This window comes from Gigantopelta aegis, chromosome 4, assembly GCF_016097555.1.
Source record: "Gigantopelta aegis isolate Gae_Host chromosome 4, Gae_host_genome, whole genome shotgun sequence".
Taxonomy (NCBI): Eukaryota; Metazoa; Mollusca; class Gastropoda; order Neomphalida; family Peltospiridae; genus Gigantopelta; species Gigantopelta aegis.
In genome coordinates, this window is record NC_054702.1 from 92,802,932 (window position 1) to 92,818,691 (window position 15,760).

The window sequence follows — 15,760 nt, forward strand, 5'->3', positions numbered from 1 at the left end:
ATTATTTTCGTATTCATTATGCTATTTCAACGTTGTGATTCAACTTTCATATTTATTAACTCAAGGCCTCTTACCAACACTGTCAGACACTCGACCCGACAGGATTCCGTACACAGGTGTTCCATTCCAGCTTTAAGACAGAGCAATGATTGTAACCAGTTGCAAAGTCTCCATCTTACGCCTTAATTGGGTTGTAATACCATGTTACCTAAGACGACTGTGTAATATCTCGACCAGCATGGAGGCATTTCAGAACGAATATCTAGCCTAGTCACGGCTTGTGCAGTGAAATGGTACTACCGTAGGTCCGACTTCAACGAAATACCCGACCTCCTGATTACAGTTTACTGATGAAGAAACAAAAAAAAAACGGTAGAGACGTGGAAGGGTGTCATGCAACTAACATTTAAAAAAAAATTAAATATGGGACCGGTTCATGTGTTTTAAGAATAACCTGCACATCACCTGATTGATGTACATAAATCAACACGTGCAGAAACAGCGTCAGTAAACATAATTTGTTCCAATAATAAAAACGGATAGGTACTTCGGACCAACAAAAATGAAGTGACAATAACAAACACACGTTTTTAAAAAACAATTTCGGTATCAAAAATCGAGATGGGTCCCAGACCGGTAAAAGGGGATTTTCCCACCTCTGCTGTAACCATACCCAGACCTCCATGGTAGAAATATGCATAATCAACATAAATTAGCCTACACAGCCAACCTATACTAAACCTTAATGGTTCCTGCTATTTACTAATTTATTATTTAATTATATAATACACTAATAATGTAAATAATACTGAACAATAAGAATTGTCCAAACACACACACCATACTGAAGACACCACAGCTATAAAATGGCTGTTGCTCGAGAATACATTTTATTGTCCGAACAAATAGTTTTATTGTTCGAACAAACAAAGCCCTACTATATAACAAAAACATTGCAATAGCAACTTTACACTAAAAGTTGTCCATCGTTCAGAAAAAAAACCTGTTAAGCACTAGTTTATTGTTGTGCAAGGATATCCAAAATGACGTCATTCTAGTTTGACGTTATTTTCATTCTATAAGACACGGCGCCATATATTCTTACGTCATTTGAATATCGAGTAATGGAAGACTGGAATGAAAGTTGTCTATACAGTTTGCAAAAACACGTTGTATTAAGCTTGACATTACATGATAAATAGATTATAACCCTCGTGTGTTTCGGTATCGTCAGTATCATATATTAGGAATAATAATAATGTATTATACTCGCCAGAGGCTCTCACAATACAATGTTTATTCCAAATATATGGTGTGTGTGTGTGTGTGTGTGTGTGTGTGTGCGTGTGCGCGCGCGCGCGCGTGTGTGTACATACATACATACATACATACATATACATATACATATACATTTTCATGGAGCCAATGCAACTTTTATAACTACGACTGTTCCGTAAATGCCCTCATCTGGACCCAAAATGTCACAATACGTCACAATATTACTGTGTCAGGCTGCGCGGTATTATGTCTGGCATATATGACGCTGTCGTGCGCTGTCCAGATAAACATAATATATTTTGTTTGGCCTGCAATACAAACTGCCTTAATTCAGGATCCCCAGCCTTCATGCTTGTCAACGGGCCCTACCGTCAACTTGCCTTGCGAGAAACGCCTTTTAAACGACATATGGTGCGTACATCTTTAAAGTATTAATAACATGCAATGTGTTCCATCAAAATATGCTGGTATGTCGCTAATTCGATTTCTATTTTAGTAAGGGACGTAATTATCTTAGTGGTAGAAAACTTTTTGCATTTCGCACACGGTACTTGGCGACAGCTTGGTCTCTGGAAAGAGTAAAGTGCGCTGAAGCCCTATTCACACAAATAAACCGATTAGGACTACAGGAGACTCAGCTAATGTCCTGTATATATGGACACTAAAATACAGAGACAAATACACTATTTCGGTCAATGGGTTATTAAGTGGTTGTTTTCTGTGTAACTAGCGTCTAACAATGTAATTTTTATTATATAATAATCTATAAATGTTTCATATGTGAAGAACAATTTCACATCACACGTTTCAGACAATGTCAGCGGTCCATGCCACCTGGTTTAACGTGTAATTAAAATAATAATGATATATATTATCTCGCTGACAACATCATGACATTAATTACCGACCGTTCAATGTCGACAGATGATATTAAAACAGCAGCCACGTGCAGATGAGATGTAGCAGGTTGCAGACATGTGGCTTTAGTAGTAGTTTTATTTCGTCACTGAAAAGCAATGCAAGTGATATTCAGCCCTTAGTAGCGACATGTGAAGTGGTGTGTGGGTGGGACACTATAGTGGGGTGTACAAGTAACTTTGTTCTAGTTCAGTCGGTTGAGTGCTCACCTGAGGTACTTGCGTCCCAGGATCGAACCACCTCTATGGACCCATTTAACTGATTGGGGGTTTTCTCGTACCAACCAGTGTACCACAACTGGTCAATGGCCGTGGTTTGTGCTTTTCTGTCTGTGGGAAAGTGCATATAAAAGATCCTTTGTTGCCAATGGAGCGATGTAGCGGGTTTCCTCTGATGACTACGTGTCAGAATTGTCAAATGTTTGACATCCAATAGCCGATGATTAATTAATCAACCAATGTCTTCTAGTGGTGTCGTTAAAAACAAACTAAATTTTTCAGTAAGATGTAGTAAAACATTTTTTAAAAATAGCGGATGTGAATTTTAGTGCTGGTGTGTCGTTAAACATTCATCCATTAAAAGTTGGGGTAGGGGAATTTGATTTGTAGGCGAAGAACAAACTTGTTTGGTGGATATTACGTACTTGTTTTTCTTTACTTTTGATATTCACCAGTTTAAGGTATAATAATTTTAATATGGCACTTTCAACTGTAATATCTATACACCTTCATACTCTCTCTCTCTCTCTCTCTCTCTCTCTCTCTCTCTCTCTCTCTCTCTCTCTCTCTCTCTCTCTCTCTCTCTCTCTGTGTGTGTGTGTGTGTGTGTGTGTCTGTCTCTGAATTTTCATTGCCCTTAACGCCAACATAGCTGGCTTCCCCACAAAATATAACAGCCTTATTGGTAAATGGATCAAAAACAGAAAACTTTCGTTTCATCATCTCAGTTAAGAAATGATTTAGTTTCGTGTTTTGTAAAGCTTTGAGACACGAAATTGTCTGTACAAATATATCTGTATGCAAATGAATCGACACCTAATAGCCGATCTCTATTTTTGTGTTAGGGTGTCGTAAAAAATCCATCCATCCATCCATTAATCCATCGATTCATTCATTCATTCATTCAAACATTCATTCATTCATGCATTCATTCTGTAATCAAGATTTCATCATTACTAAACAAGGGTGATTGTTTTGGGGTCATGACAGATTTAGTTTTATGATAAAAACAAGATGAAAAAAAACGTTTTATGTCCGGACACTGCAATTTGTCCCGTTGTTGGAGAATCACTCAATTAATTGTTACTGTCATGAAACACTGAAATGTCAACGTTTATTAATAGATAAAAATTGACATGACCAATATATTTAACTAGCAGGATCTCTGATAAATGATGTTCATCGCGAGTATAAATGATAGATTCTGCCACGTTGGAAGTAATTTTACGCTGATCATTGGAAGGTGAGTTACCTCTTTTTTTCCTCTGTATTCTGTTTTAGGGCAGATGTGTCTGCCATTATAAGATGTTTACGACAATTAAAATATGATAAAGACTAAAATTGCATAATAAATGTAGCAATCTGATTACAATTAGCTCTGCTGGTCTACAGGCAATAGTTATTAACCAGTGGAGCTAATTGTAATCAGATTGCAAATTTGGTTCCTTGTTTAGAATATCAGTGTATATATTAAATGTGTTTGTGTTCGTTTTTATGTTTGTAAGTAGCCCAAACTGGATTCGGTCTCCTAATAATTCCGTACGTACACGTAGGAAAGAAATATATTCGAAAATAAAATGAATCTTGATCTTGTACAAACACTAAGACGAACTGAATTAAATTCAGTATATAGTCACTAATATTTTAAAGGGACAGACCCTAGTTTTTAAACACTAAGGCATAATTTTCACCTAGACCCTAGTTTCAATCCGTAAAAGAGTGAAACAAGAGTCTGTGATGTTGAAATACCCTTAAAAATAAACTAAAACGTGACTCATTAATCATTACTTCTCAGACGCTCGTGCGTTTTTAAAAATATGAAAAATGCATTTTGTTGTATTAGAAAAACCAAGATGACCAGAAACACTTCGGTTGTACGGAAATGGATAATCTAAACAATAAAATGTAAGTAATGTTTGATTTCAGTGATCATAAATGGCTTTAATAGTGAGAAATATGCCTTAGTGTTTAAAAACTAGGGTCTGTCCCTTTAAGCAGAAAACAATTTATATGTAACGTTAGTCAATAAAACAGAATATCTTAACAATGGCAACAAATTCTGTACATTCCCTTTGTCTATCTTTGTTTACAGCACGGCAGTATTCACGGACAATTAACTATAGGGTGTATACCACCAAATTAAATTCCATAGACGACAATAGTAACGTATGTGGCTGAATCTTCTACATGCGGCGTATAAATCGAAAGTGAATCAGAAAAAAATAGAGTCACTCTGATCATTTCAGGGATAACGGGTAGTGTCCATGATTTCAGCACAACATTTGAGTACTTTTTTTACAGATCAGTTAATACCACAAATCATGTGATTGGTGATAAATGTGAATGTGTTGGTTGTACAAAAATTAGTTTGGGCAAAATAAAAATGCAATTTTATTTCATCTAGTAATGCTGTGTCAAAAATCCTTGTGCTTAAAACATGTATGGGTACCTGTGAAAAAAAAGTACTCAAATTTGGTGCGGAATTAGGGTAGCCATATACGCTACCCGTTATCTCTGAAATGAGCAGCTTCACCCCCTTTTTGATTTCATGACATTGATACGTTGCAGGTAGGAGTTTTAGCCACATATGCTACTATTGTCGTCTATGGGATTTCATTTTGTGGTATACTATAGCACATCAGAAGCACAATAAAAATATTATGATTTTATCATGTAATGTAATTAAATTATACCGATTAATTATTTAGCTATCACTCGACCATGCAAGTTCACAATGACCTTCACTTTGACAATAACCAAGGTACATGGTTCTGGATGGAGTTTGAATCGAAGTTAGCACTGAGGAAACGTTGGTCTTGGCCTATAATTCATAATGTAAATATTTGAATAATTTCGTTTTACTTGCCATATACAACTGCTCTTAAATATGCTAATATATCTCGGCAACCTGAACTAAGATTTTAATACCAATTTATAACATGTGAAAATATTGGGTTAATGGCTGGAATTACCATTAACATAGTTAATGTTTCATGTATAAAATTCTGAAAACTAAAATTTATAAAGACCTTGATTTTTGTCATTTTTACATATTTATAGGGTGCTAAGTTATATTTTAGATACATTTGTCATTTTATGCAAAATGTTATATAAATTTGAAGAATACACCATATCCTGGTTGTCATACAAATACATGACTGGACACCTTTTGAAAAATGTCTGTATGTTCTGACCATGATTAAGACAGGACTGAAATAACACACTGAATACATAAAAAAAATATCAGTGTCTTTATATCCAAGGTGTTTCTGATCACCTGATGTTTGTAGTAGCTATAACAGTAGGATATCCAGAAACACGTTTAATATTCACCGCAGGATGATCTATATTATGTGTACTTTTAGCTGTTAAAACGGATTTGTTAGTTGGAATCATTAAACTAGCATCACACTCATGACAAACTCTTCATTTAGCCAATATATATATAGATTTTTTTCAGTTTGGTTCCAAAATCCATAGCAGTATGATTATCGCCGGAATCATTGTGTCCGTGTTCGCAAGCTTGGTTATAGCAGATCAAAGTAAGCAACAGATTGCATGGCACTGTTACAATATAGTATTTATGGCACGTCATTGTGTGTATGCACGCATATGTGCGTGCATGACGTGGGGGTGTAATGTTGCATCAAACAAGATAATTTAATTTTGTTGGCAATAACATTTTCCCAGCACTCTATGTCGCATCCTAATCCCAACGTCTGAAGGTGTAGTATTAAGTGAGTTTTAGGGTCCAATGGATAACCTGCTGGTCTGTCAAGCTGACGGCAGTGTTTCAAATCACGTTAAGTCTTGCAAACATTATTTCTAGGCCGAGTATTCTGCTGTTGGAGAGCTAGACAGATATTTGGGCGGTTATAATCGCTCCCTGACTATTATTAACCGTACATTTGTCCGTCAGGGTCTACAACAGTACAGTAGGTAGAATACTCGAGCTATAGCTATTAGCCATCGGCTATCATTCTCATCTTAATATAAAAGTATATACCTGTTGTATAGCGATCGCATGAGTTGCTCTGGGTGTGTTTGTCTCGTCCCAACTAGTGCTCCCTCGACCTGCACATTAAAGGCCCTGTCTAAGAACACTTTAATATACACAAGAAAATATATTTTCACTGTAGGAAATTAAATATTAGGACATCAATAATTTTATTTTATTAATTATTTTATTTTATTTTATTTTATTGTAGGATGTTCCGTTACTCCAGATTTGGAACCATGTTCCGCCAATGTTAATGGTTTGAAGTATTATTTCAATGCTACACGTGGTGCATGCACTAGGGCTTCCCAGTGGCCGACCAAGATGTGTTTAGCTTCAGGACAAGGCGGCTTTGGGGACCACATGTTTTGTGTACATGCATGCGAATGTACGCAGCCACCAAATGAGAATCGGTGTGCTGACGGCCAAACACCTAATCGGCCCCAGGTAGAAAGATGGTTTTTCAATCCGGACTCTGGGGTATGTGAGGCGTTCACCAACTACGGCTGTTCTGGGGTGTACAGCATCTTTGGGAAAAACGAATTTGTTCACGAGAGCGCGTGCAAACAGAAGTGTATTTGTACAAAACCTCTTGACACCGGTAGAGGAGACCAACATATTACATCCTTTGCCTTTAACGAACAAGACAAACGCTGTGAGGAGTTCAGTTACAAGGGTGAGGGAGGAAATGCCAACAGATTTGCCACCAGTGAAGACTGCATGGACAAGTGCCTGTGTGGACTGGAGGCGCAGAATGGAGATGGGATGATGTCGTGTCTGGCATACTTTCCAACATACGTTTATAACAAGAATGAAAACCTCTGTAAAAAGTTCATATATGGGGGTTGTGGTGGTAATTCCAATCGCTTTGACACCAAAGAAGCATGTTCTGCGACGTGCAAAAAACTATAAAAAGTAATAAGTATAACATAATAATAATTATTAATAAAGGTATGCGATTTTTGACAGTATTAAAAGTACTAGTACTTCGCCCTCGGCAACAATTTTATAACCTGTTTACAGTTCCTTGTTAAAAATAGTCTATTCAGACCGTGTGCACCTTCAGTCGTCCCATTGTTTACGGAAGATTCTGAAAGGTTTTAAGTGAAGTATAAATGGCTTTTCAACAATTACATAGCGCTTTAAAGGGACATTCCTGAGTTTGCTGCATTGTAAGATATTTTCGACTAATAAAATATGTCTACGATTAAACTTACATAATAAATATATGTCCTTGTTTACAATATCAATGTCTGCATATTTAATGTGTTTCTGGTCGTTTTAATATTTGTAAGAAGCCCAAACTGGATTTTGTCTGCAAATAATTTCATATAAAATGAAATTTAACCTAGTACAAATATTAGAACGACCAGAAACACGTTTAATATACAGCCACTAATATTTTATGCAGAAACATATATTTGATATGTAATTACAATCTTTAAAAAGTTTCTTTTAGTCGATAACATCTTAAAACGTGCAGCAAACTCAGGAATGTCCCTTCAAGGTGGGAAGGGTATCAGAGGATACGTTACGAAACGTTACAGGGTAGGGATGCTTGTCAACAGTTACACGTGTAACGTTTTCAAAATAATTGATTTATATTTATATAGTAAAGTATGGCCTACCATTTCTATTTTGTTATTTAATAAATTATTATCCATCTAGTATTTATTACCAAACAACACAAACAGAAATACAAACAGAAAATAAACTAATATTTGCCAAACTATGCCATAATAATAGGAAAATGGGTAGGAGGGCATTGACGAGCGTTAGGTAATGTTAGAGGGGTAACACTTAGCATTACAAAACGTTACAAGAATGAGGGGGCGTGAGGCCAACTTCTGTTTTACGTAATTGTTGAATGGTCCCGGAAGTGGCAGTCATGCGGCATAGTTAGACCTGTCCTCGTTTGTGGGCAAAACATCAAATAATCCGTTATATGTGCATACCCTCCTTACTACTGTGTCATAACTTCTTTTGTAATCCGTCTTCTGCAGAGATACAGTATGGCATATGCTGATAGCAGTTTAGAGATGGCCATGTTAGTTATGGCTTCTATGTCACACGTTTGAAATGATATATTGTTTTGGAGTATTTACGGCGAGTATATCAACGTTATTATAGTGAGACCTTTCGTTTGAGGCCGAAGTATATATGTAAACAGTGTTGAAGATACACTAATTAAGCAGGCAAAAAAAGGAGATATTCTGGTATATTCTAGATACAAATAAAGAATAAAGAGTCCTCAATTAATAGTTTTTATGTTGTCTTTAAGAATAGATGTATCACGTTATGACATGATCTGATATACTTTGTGTATCAGACTTTCATTCTTCGTTTTAATGGGTTGGAGTTGGACCCTTCAAGTAATATTTATGGGTCTAGAGTATACAATTTACAGCATTGAAACTGAATCATGGTTTCGGCGTTATTAGCTCCTTATAAGCATATATAATTCAACATTTCGTTTTGGCCCTACTATACTGATGAAAAGAAATAAAGGATCACACAGATAGCAGCCAGAAATAATGACTGCATCAAAAATCAATTCATATTGTCCGAAGTTGACTGGGAACATATAGGCAGCTCATTCAACACTACAGACATTAAATCCCACATAACAACTTGTTATGAAATATAGACATTACTACGTTAGTAGTGAATTAAATTTGGTCTACAATTCGATGTGTTCCCTTATTTCTTTCTATCAGTATATATAACAAAAACATTTCAATAGCAACTTTATACTGAAAGCTGTCCGTCGTTCAGAAAAAAAAACCTTAAGCACTAGTTTATAGTTGTAAAAGAATATCCAAAATGACGTCATTCTAGTTTAACGTTATTTTCATTCAACATTTCACGGTGCCATATATTATTACGTCATTTGAATATCGAGTAATGGTTGACTGGAATTAAAGTTGTCTATTGTCACGGGGATCCTATAATACCCGTAACTGAATAAAACACGATTATCCAAATATCTCTCCTAACTGTATATCTATTAGATCTCTCTGTATCGGGCAGTGTATACCCGAGTGGCTCGTCTCTAGGTATAATCAGAGATAAGATCTTATATAAATATGTGTACTTTAGCACGTTTAGTTCACTAGAAAACACAACAAAAACACAATACACTTTGGAATCTGTATTAATACTACGCTGACAAATGTACTGCCGCAGTAGTTAATTAACAACAACAAATAATAACAACCCAGAACTGATCACTTAATTAGTTAATCTCTAGGTGTCTAGTTTACACAATATTCTAATCACTTCACCGTGACACAACACCCACACGTGTGATAATTGAGAAACGCTTCCAGGGGAACTTAATTAATAAAGGAATTACAACTCTATTCCTAACTGGTTAATTTTTAATTAACCCTTAACTACTCATTCATTGACCTTGTAATACAGAATTAATACTGGTACCTATCACAATAAAGACAATAACATACAGTTTACATAGGTCCTCTAGGATGACCGGCTAAGCTTTATATTTTTAGAACAGTGAAGCCTACAATTTACTTTGTCAGTTACCGGAAACACTGTCTAAATAATATTGGTATAATACAGTATTAAAATATTTAAAGTCACATCAATCACATCAAGGTTATACAAGAGAGCAGAAATATATATTTACCAGTCCGGACGGACAACGTTCCCCTGGAACCTTCCTTTTGGTTCTCCCCGATATCTCTAAAATCCTATCTATTTATTCAAAAATCTGAGATACAGCGAATATCGCCTGGGGGGCACAACGCAGCACCTCACCTATCATGTGAATTTGCCCCAACTCCTAGAGACGGTATTTTTCATTACATGGCCAGACTTACTGTCGCCTAGTTCGCCAAAAATCACGGTCGTAAAACCGCACTATCGTAGGTATTACGAAACTACTGGCCACATGGCCGCCACACCTGGTCTAAGTGTGTATTAGGGGGTACGGTCGCGCGGAGGTATTACGTAACAAGGTGCCCGCCTAGTCTAAGTGCATATTGGGAACAGCTCGACCACCGTCGCGCGGTGGTATTACGTAACCACGCTGCACACAGCCCTTTAAAACCATTAACATCGCCACAGGCGAAAAAAAATAAGAGCATGTTCCGTCACACACCCCCACCTCAAAAAGGATATTTCCTCTACTCTAGGAATAGGGAAATATACTACATTTAAAACAAAATGTGCGTTAACCGACGCATCCGGGCATTTATAACACATAGTAATAAGGTGACTACCAGTAATCACACTGAGTCTCTGAGTCCCTGGTATACAATAAAATATATGAAAACAAAAACAGAAATCAAGAACGTCAACACATTATCACACGTTCAACTTCGGGACAGGGCATCAGCGATTACATTGGATGTGCCCTTAATATGTTCAATGGTAATTGGGACTCCATCTCAAAACTCTCTGGTTGGTGGCTTTCATTCTGTGAATGAAAGTGAGCGGATTATGATCAGTAAGGACCACCACTTGATGCAATGCCGATTTCACGTAGATCTGAAAATGCTTCAGAGCTTGTACCATGGCCAAAGCTTCCTTCTCTATAGTGGAATAGTTCACCTGGTGTTTGTCAAACTTTTTGGAGAAGAAACTTACAGGATGGTCCAGTCCATTTTCGTCTTCTTGGAACAGCACAGCTCCAGCTCCCACGTCACTGGCATCCACAGCCAGCTTGAAAGGCATTCGGTAGTCTGGTGCTGCCATCACGGGAGACGAGGAGAGCATCTGCTTGAGACGGTTGAATGACTTCTCGCATTCATCTGACCACTGGAACTTCGTTTCCTTCTTTTTCAGTGTCACACGTTTACCAGGTTTTCTCCGATAGGCATGCTGTCGAATCGGTGTAGCGTTGGGTTCCAAGCGCACATGCTGGATTAAGGTGTTGGTAACCGTTGGAAGGTCCTGACAAATGGAAACATTGTCTTGTATCAATGTAGACAGCTTTGCTCGCTGGGGGCTCAAGTCTGCTAGAATCTGGCTGTTGGTTAATTTGATCTCTGCAGTCTTGACGTCATCACAGGAAATTGAGTTACTCTCAATTTAGACCGGTAATACTGGTACTATCGGCAGTCTGTAAAAATAACCTTTTAGCAAATTGATGTGACATACCTACTTTTCCTAACCCTATCAGGAGTGTTTATCACATACCCTGTCTCAATAACCCGTTTGTGCACAACATAGGGCCCGAAATACCTGTTCTGCAATGAACCCCGTTTAATGGGAAGGTACAGCAGCACCTTATCCCCTGGTTTAAATTCTCGACTCCTAGCCTTCCTATTAAACACTGATTTTATTTTGCTCTGAGCATGGCTCAGTTGCTTCCTAGCCTTCCTATCTCTAACTCTCTTATTCATCAATACTCCCTTGTCCATATAATAACCTGACCTCTGATCCTCCATCTCACCTTCAGTTAACAAGGCAGTGCGAGCTGGCAACAATTTTGGATCAGCCCCCTGCTCTAGAACTAACTCTTGTCTATTACAAGGTAAGGCCCCTCTATCAAACACAACTGGTTCATTTACCCTCTGCGCACATTGGATATTTCAAATGGTTTCCCCCTGCAGTTTTCCCTTTAGATATCGATGCTAAATGTTAAAATACTATGGAATTTAAAATGTTATTGTTTACATTTCTGGCAATTTTGTTTTACTTCCATTTGTCTTTTTCCCTCATTAATCTATCAACAAATGTCACTCATTTTTAGCAAAAAAATACAAAAATGTACTTGAGGTATAACATTTCATAAGACATATAATGTAAAAGAAAGGTTAATGAATGAAAACAAAATTATTATTGATCGTAGGAACAATTTGATTCATCAGCTGAACTCATTTCATTTCCCAATCCGAACATAAGATGTAGTCGTCACCTTCAAGACCAAAGTGATTCCAAACCACGGGCTAATCCTCTTCCTGTGCATCATCAAGTCTTTAATCTGGGACTTCTGTTTGTCAAAGAAGTTATGTTTGGAGTCTGGATTGACCAGATTTCTGATACAAGATGGACAGACTAATGTTGGAAAAGCAAAAACATGCATGTTGTATACAGGAAAGAGTTTTGATTGCAGAAAGTGCATCTTGATTGTCTGGCAAATGCAAAACTTTGGAGTTTCTTCCTGTAACAGAACGCCACTTCTGGTGGATGATTTGCTCAAAATCAGGACAGGTCACACATTTGCGCATTCAACATTTGTCAGTTTGTGATGTTTCACTATCATAGAAAGCATCAGGGAATGGTTTCATGTTGGTTGGACCTGGATTGGCCTCAACACATCCACAAACAGTCAAATGGTTTCATGTTGGTTGGACCTGGATTGGCCTCAACACATCCACAAACAGTCAAATGGTTTCATGTTGGTTGGACCTGGATTGGCCTCAACACATCCACAAACAGTCAAATGGTTCCATGTTGGTTGGACCTGGATTGGCCTCAACACATCCACAAACAGTCAAATGGTTCCATGTTGGTTGGACCTGGATTGGCCTCAACACATCCACAAACAGTCAAATGGTTTCATGTTGGTTGGACCTGGATTGGCCTCAACACATCCACAAACAGTCAAACAGTCAAATGGTTGGCCATGTTGGTTGGACCTGGATTGGCCTCAACACATCCACAAACAGTCAAATGGTTCCATGTTGGTTGGACCTGGATTGGCCTCAACACATCCACAAACAGTCAAATGGTTTCATGTTGGTTGGACCTGGATTGGCCTCAACACATCCACAAACAGTCAAATGGTTCCATGTTGGCTGGACCTGGATTGGCCTCAACACATCCACAAACAGTCAAATGGTTGCATGTTGGTTGGACCTGGATTGGCCTCAACACACCCACAAACAGTCAAATGGTTTCCTCCATGCCCACTGCTTAAATGCGACTGATATTTCATTTTAGGGGTTTTTCCATAATTTTTTGCTGCTAAAATCTGAAGTGTATCTGAAAAAAACATATATATCGCAAGGTTCCAATGAATTGTTTGTAGTTTGTTTGAAAAGGAAAAAGGTGCCCAGGTAATTTATAACCATCATTGCATCGGTAAAAATAGCACACTCATTACATTATAAAACTGTAAGTGATACATTTCAGCTGCAAATAAAAATACTAAAATAAAACACTCTTGCCGGAAGAATAAAGGTTAACATTTTAAATTTCACAGTCTTTTCATATGTAAAATTGATTTCTAAAACAAAAATTGCAGGGGGAGACCATGCAAAATATCCAATGTGTGCGGGAGATCAACAAATTTGGATCAGCCCCCTGCTCTAGTACTAACTCTTGTCTATTACAAGGTAAATCCCCTCTATCAAACACAACTGGTTCAATTCCCCTCTGTGGGAGATCAACAGGTTCCACCACATTTAATTCCTCATTTGACTTATCTACCATTTTACTGATAACCTCATCCACTCCAATTTCATGGCTCACACACGTATCAGACAAATCACAAATATCCTCTGGGTCTCGTGTTACCCTTCTGGCTATAGCCCTAACACGCAGGATATCTAGTCTCATCAACCTCACACTCTTCTATGGGTAAAGGGCTGTCTTCAATTAACAATTGGTCACATTGCGGCTGACAACATTGACAGGTCAAATCATTACCCAACAAAACTCCTGTTTTCAAAAGGCAAGTCCTTCACAACACCCATAATGACTGGTCCCGTCACAAACTTCGAACACAAGAAAACGTTATGTAACCTGACAACCATATTTTCTCCAGTAACCGAGGTTAAGCCCAAACTACGTCCTGTATCTGAATTCTCTATACCAGCTAAACACTCCAACGTGATCAGCGACTGACTACACCCGGTATCTCGATAGATTGATATTGCCTTAGGACTCAATCCTTGTTTCACATCACAAACCATACCAGTGGACACATACGGATTTACTTTCTCTGCCATGGGACTAACCATTAACTCTCTCGCTAACGGAGCTGACCTCACTAAACCGACCACTTGCGCATTATCGCGTTTCCTTTTAAAACAGTCCCCGACAAGATGGTTATCCTTTTTACAGTAACTGCAATGTGGACGAAAAGTTCGTGCATTGGCTGATAATGCAGGCCTATCCTTACTTTGCCCACCAGGTGCATTCCTTGCCTGACTAGCTGACCAACTAGATGACTCTCCCCGATAGTTACTTTCCCGGGAAAAACCTGGCTGAAATTTCTTCTTATCACCCTGTTGTAAAGAGCTACCCTGTACTGCCTGAGCTTTGTGTATTAACACGTAGTCATCTGCCACTATGCCTGTCTCCTCTATCTTTTTGACATCACGATCCTCTAAATGAATACGTAAGCCAACTGGCAATCCATTTTTAATGTCCTGTAAGATCAACAACTCCCGTAACTCGGTATATGACTCTGCCTGATGAGAAACCACCCGTTTATCAAATATCGCTGCGTTCTTAGCCACAAACTCACTATAAGACTGACCCTGCGTTTTTCTCAACTCGCTATACCGTAAACGATAATCCTCAGGTCGTAATTCATAAGCCCTCAACACTGCAGCCTTAACTAGGTCGTACTGACTTGCTCGCTCATCACTCATTGAATTATAAGCTATGCTAGCCTTCCCCTTAAACTTAGACACGGCTAACAATGTCCACTTAGACTGCGGCCAATTTAGCTGCTTAGCGCCCCGTTTAAAAAGTTGGAAGAACATAACTACCTCCTGGTCATCAAATACAGGCACTGATCTATAAGCCTCCGACATGTTAAACCCATTTCCGGCTTCCCGTCTAACTTCTTCAGTATTCAACTTTAACTCATGTTCCACTTTTAATTTTGCAAACTGGAATTCTCTATCCCTATCTCTCTCTCTCTCTCTCTCTCTCTCTCTCTCTCTCTCTCTCTCTCTCTCTCTCTCTCTCTCTCTCTTTTCTCTATCCCTCTCTCTATCTTCCCTATCTCTATCTTCTCTATCTCTATCTTCTTTTTCTCTATCCCTCTCTTCTCTTTCTCTCTCTCTCTCTATCCCTCTCTTCTCTATCTCTAGCTCTCTCTATCTTCTCTATCTCTATCTTCTTTTTCCCTATCCCTCTCTTCTCTTTCTCTCTCTCTCTCTCTCTCTCTCTCTCTCTCTCTCTCTCTCTCTCTCTCTCTCTCTCTCTCTCTCTCTCTCTCTCTCTCTCTCTCTCTCTCTCTCTCTCTCTATCTAATGCACGTTCTTCTCTTTCGTACTCAAGCTTTTTAAAAGCTAACTGTTGTTCCATACTCAAGTCATTTATCTCTATCTCTGGAACAATCTCAATTTCTTCCATAACAGGACTATCACCAAAAACTTCCTGGATAATAATAGTCCTTATATCTCCTAATGTTTTAGCTGAT

At 38.1% G+C, this 15,760-nt stretch overlaps 1 protein-coding gene across 1 annotated transcript; it reads left to right on the forward strand.

The window, feature by feature from the left end:
• Positions 1-1,609: 1,609 nt before the first annotated feature.
• On the forward strand, positions 1,610-7,671 carry LOC121372376 (carboxypeptidase inhibitor SmCI-like). The gene is made up of 4 exons (XM_041498679.1): positions 1,610-1,689; positions 5,123-5,249; positions 5,864-5,956; positions 6,623-7,671. Exons 3-4 carry the CDS (start codon positions 5,899-5,901, stop codon positions 7,321-7,323), a joined length of 759 nt encoding a protein of 252 aa, XP_041354613.1. The 5' UTR covers positions 1,610-1,689; positions 5,123-5,249; positions 5,864-5,898; the 3' UTR covers positions 7,324-7,671.
• Positions 7,672-15,760: the final 8,089 nt, after the last annotated feature.

What these genes read in the sequence shown, in the direction of transcription:
- LOC121372376 (XM_041498679.1), top strand. Translation starts at nt 5,899, where the DNA reads ATGATTATCGCCGGAATCATTGTGTCCGTGTTCGCAAGCTTGGTTATA. An exon ending in CTTGGTTATAGCAGATCAAA is followed by an intron (nt 5,957 to 6,622) that starts GTAAGCAACAGA and finishes ATTTTATTGTAG; the next exon opens with GATGTTCCGTTACTCCAGAT.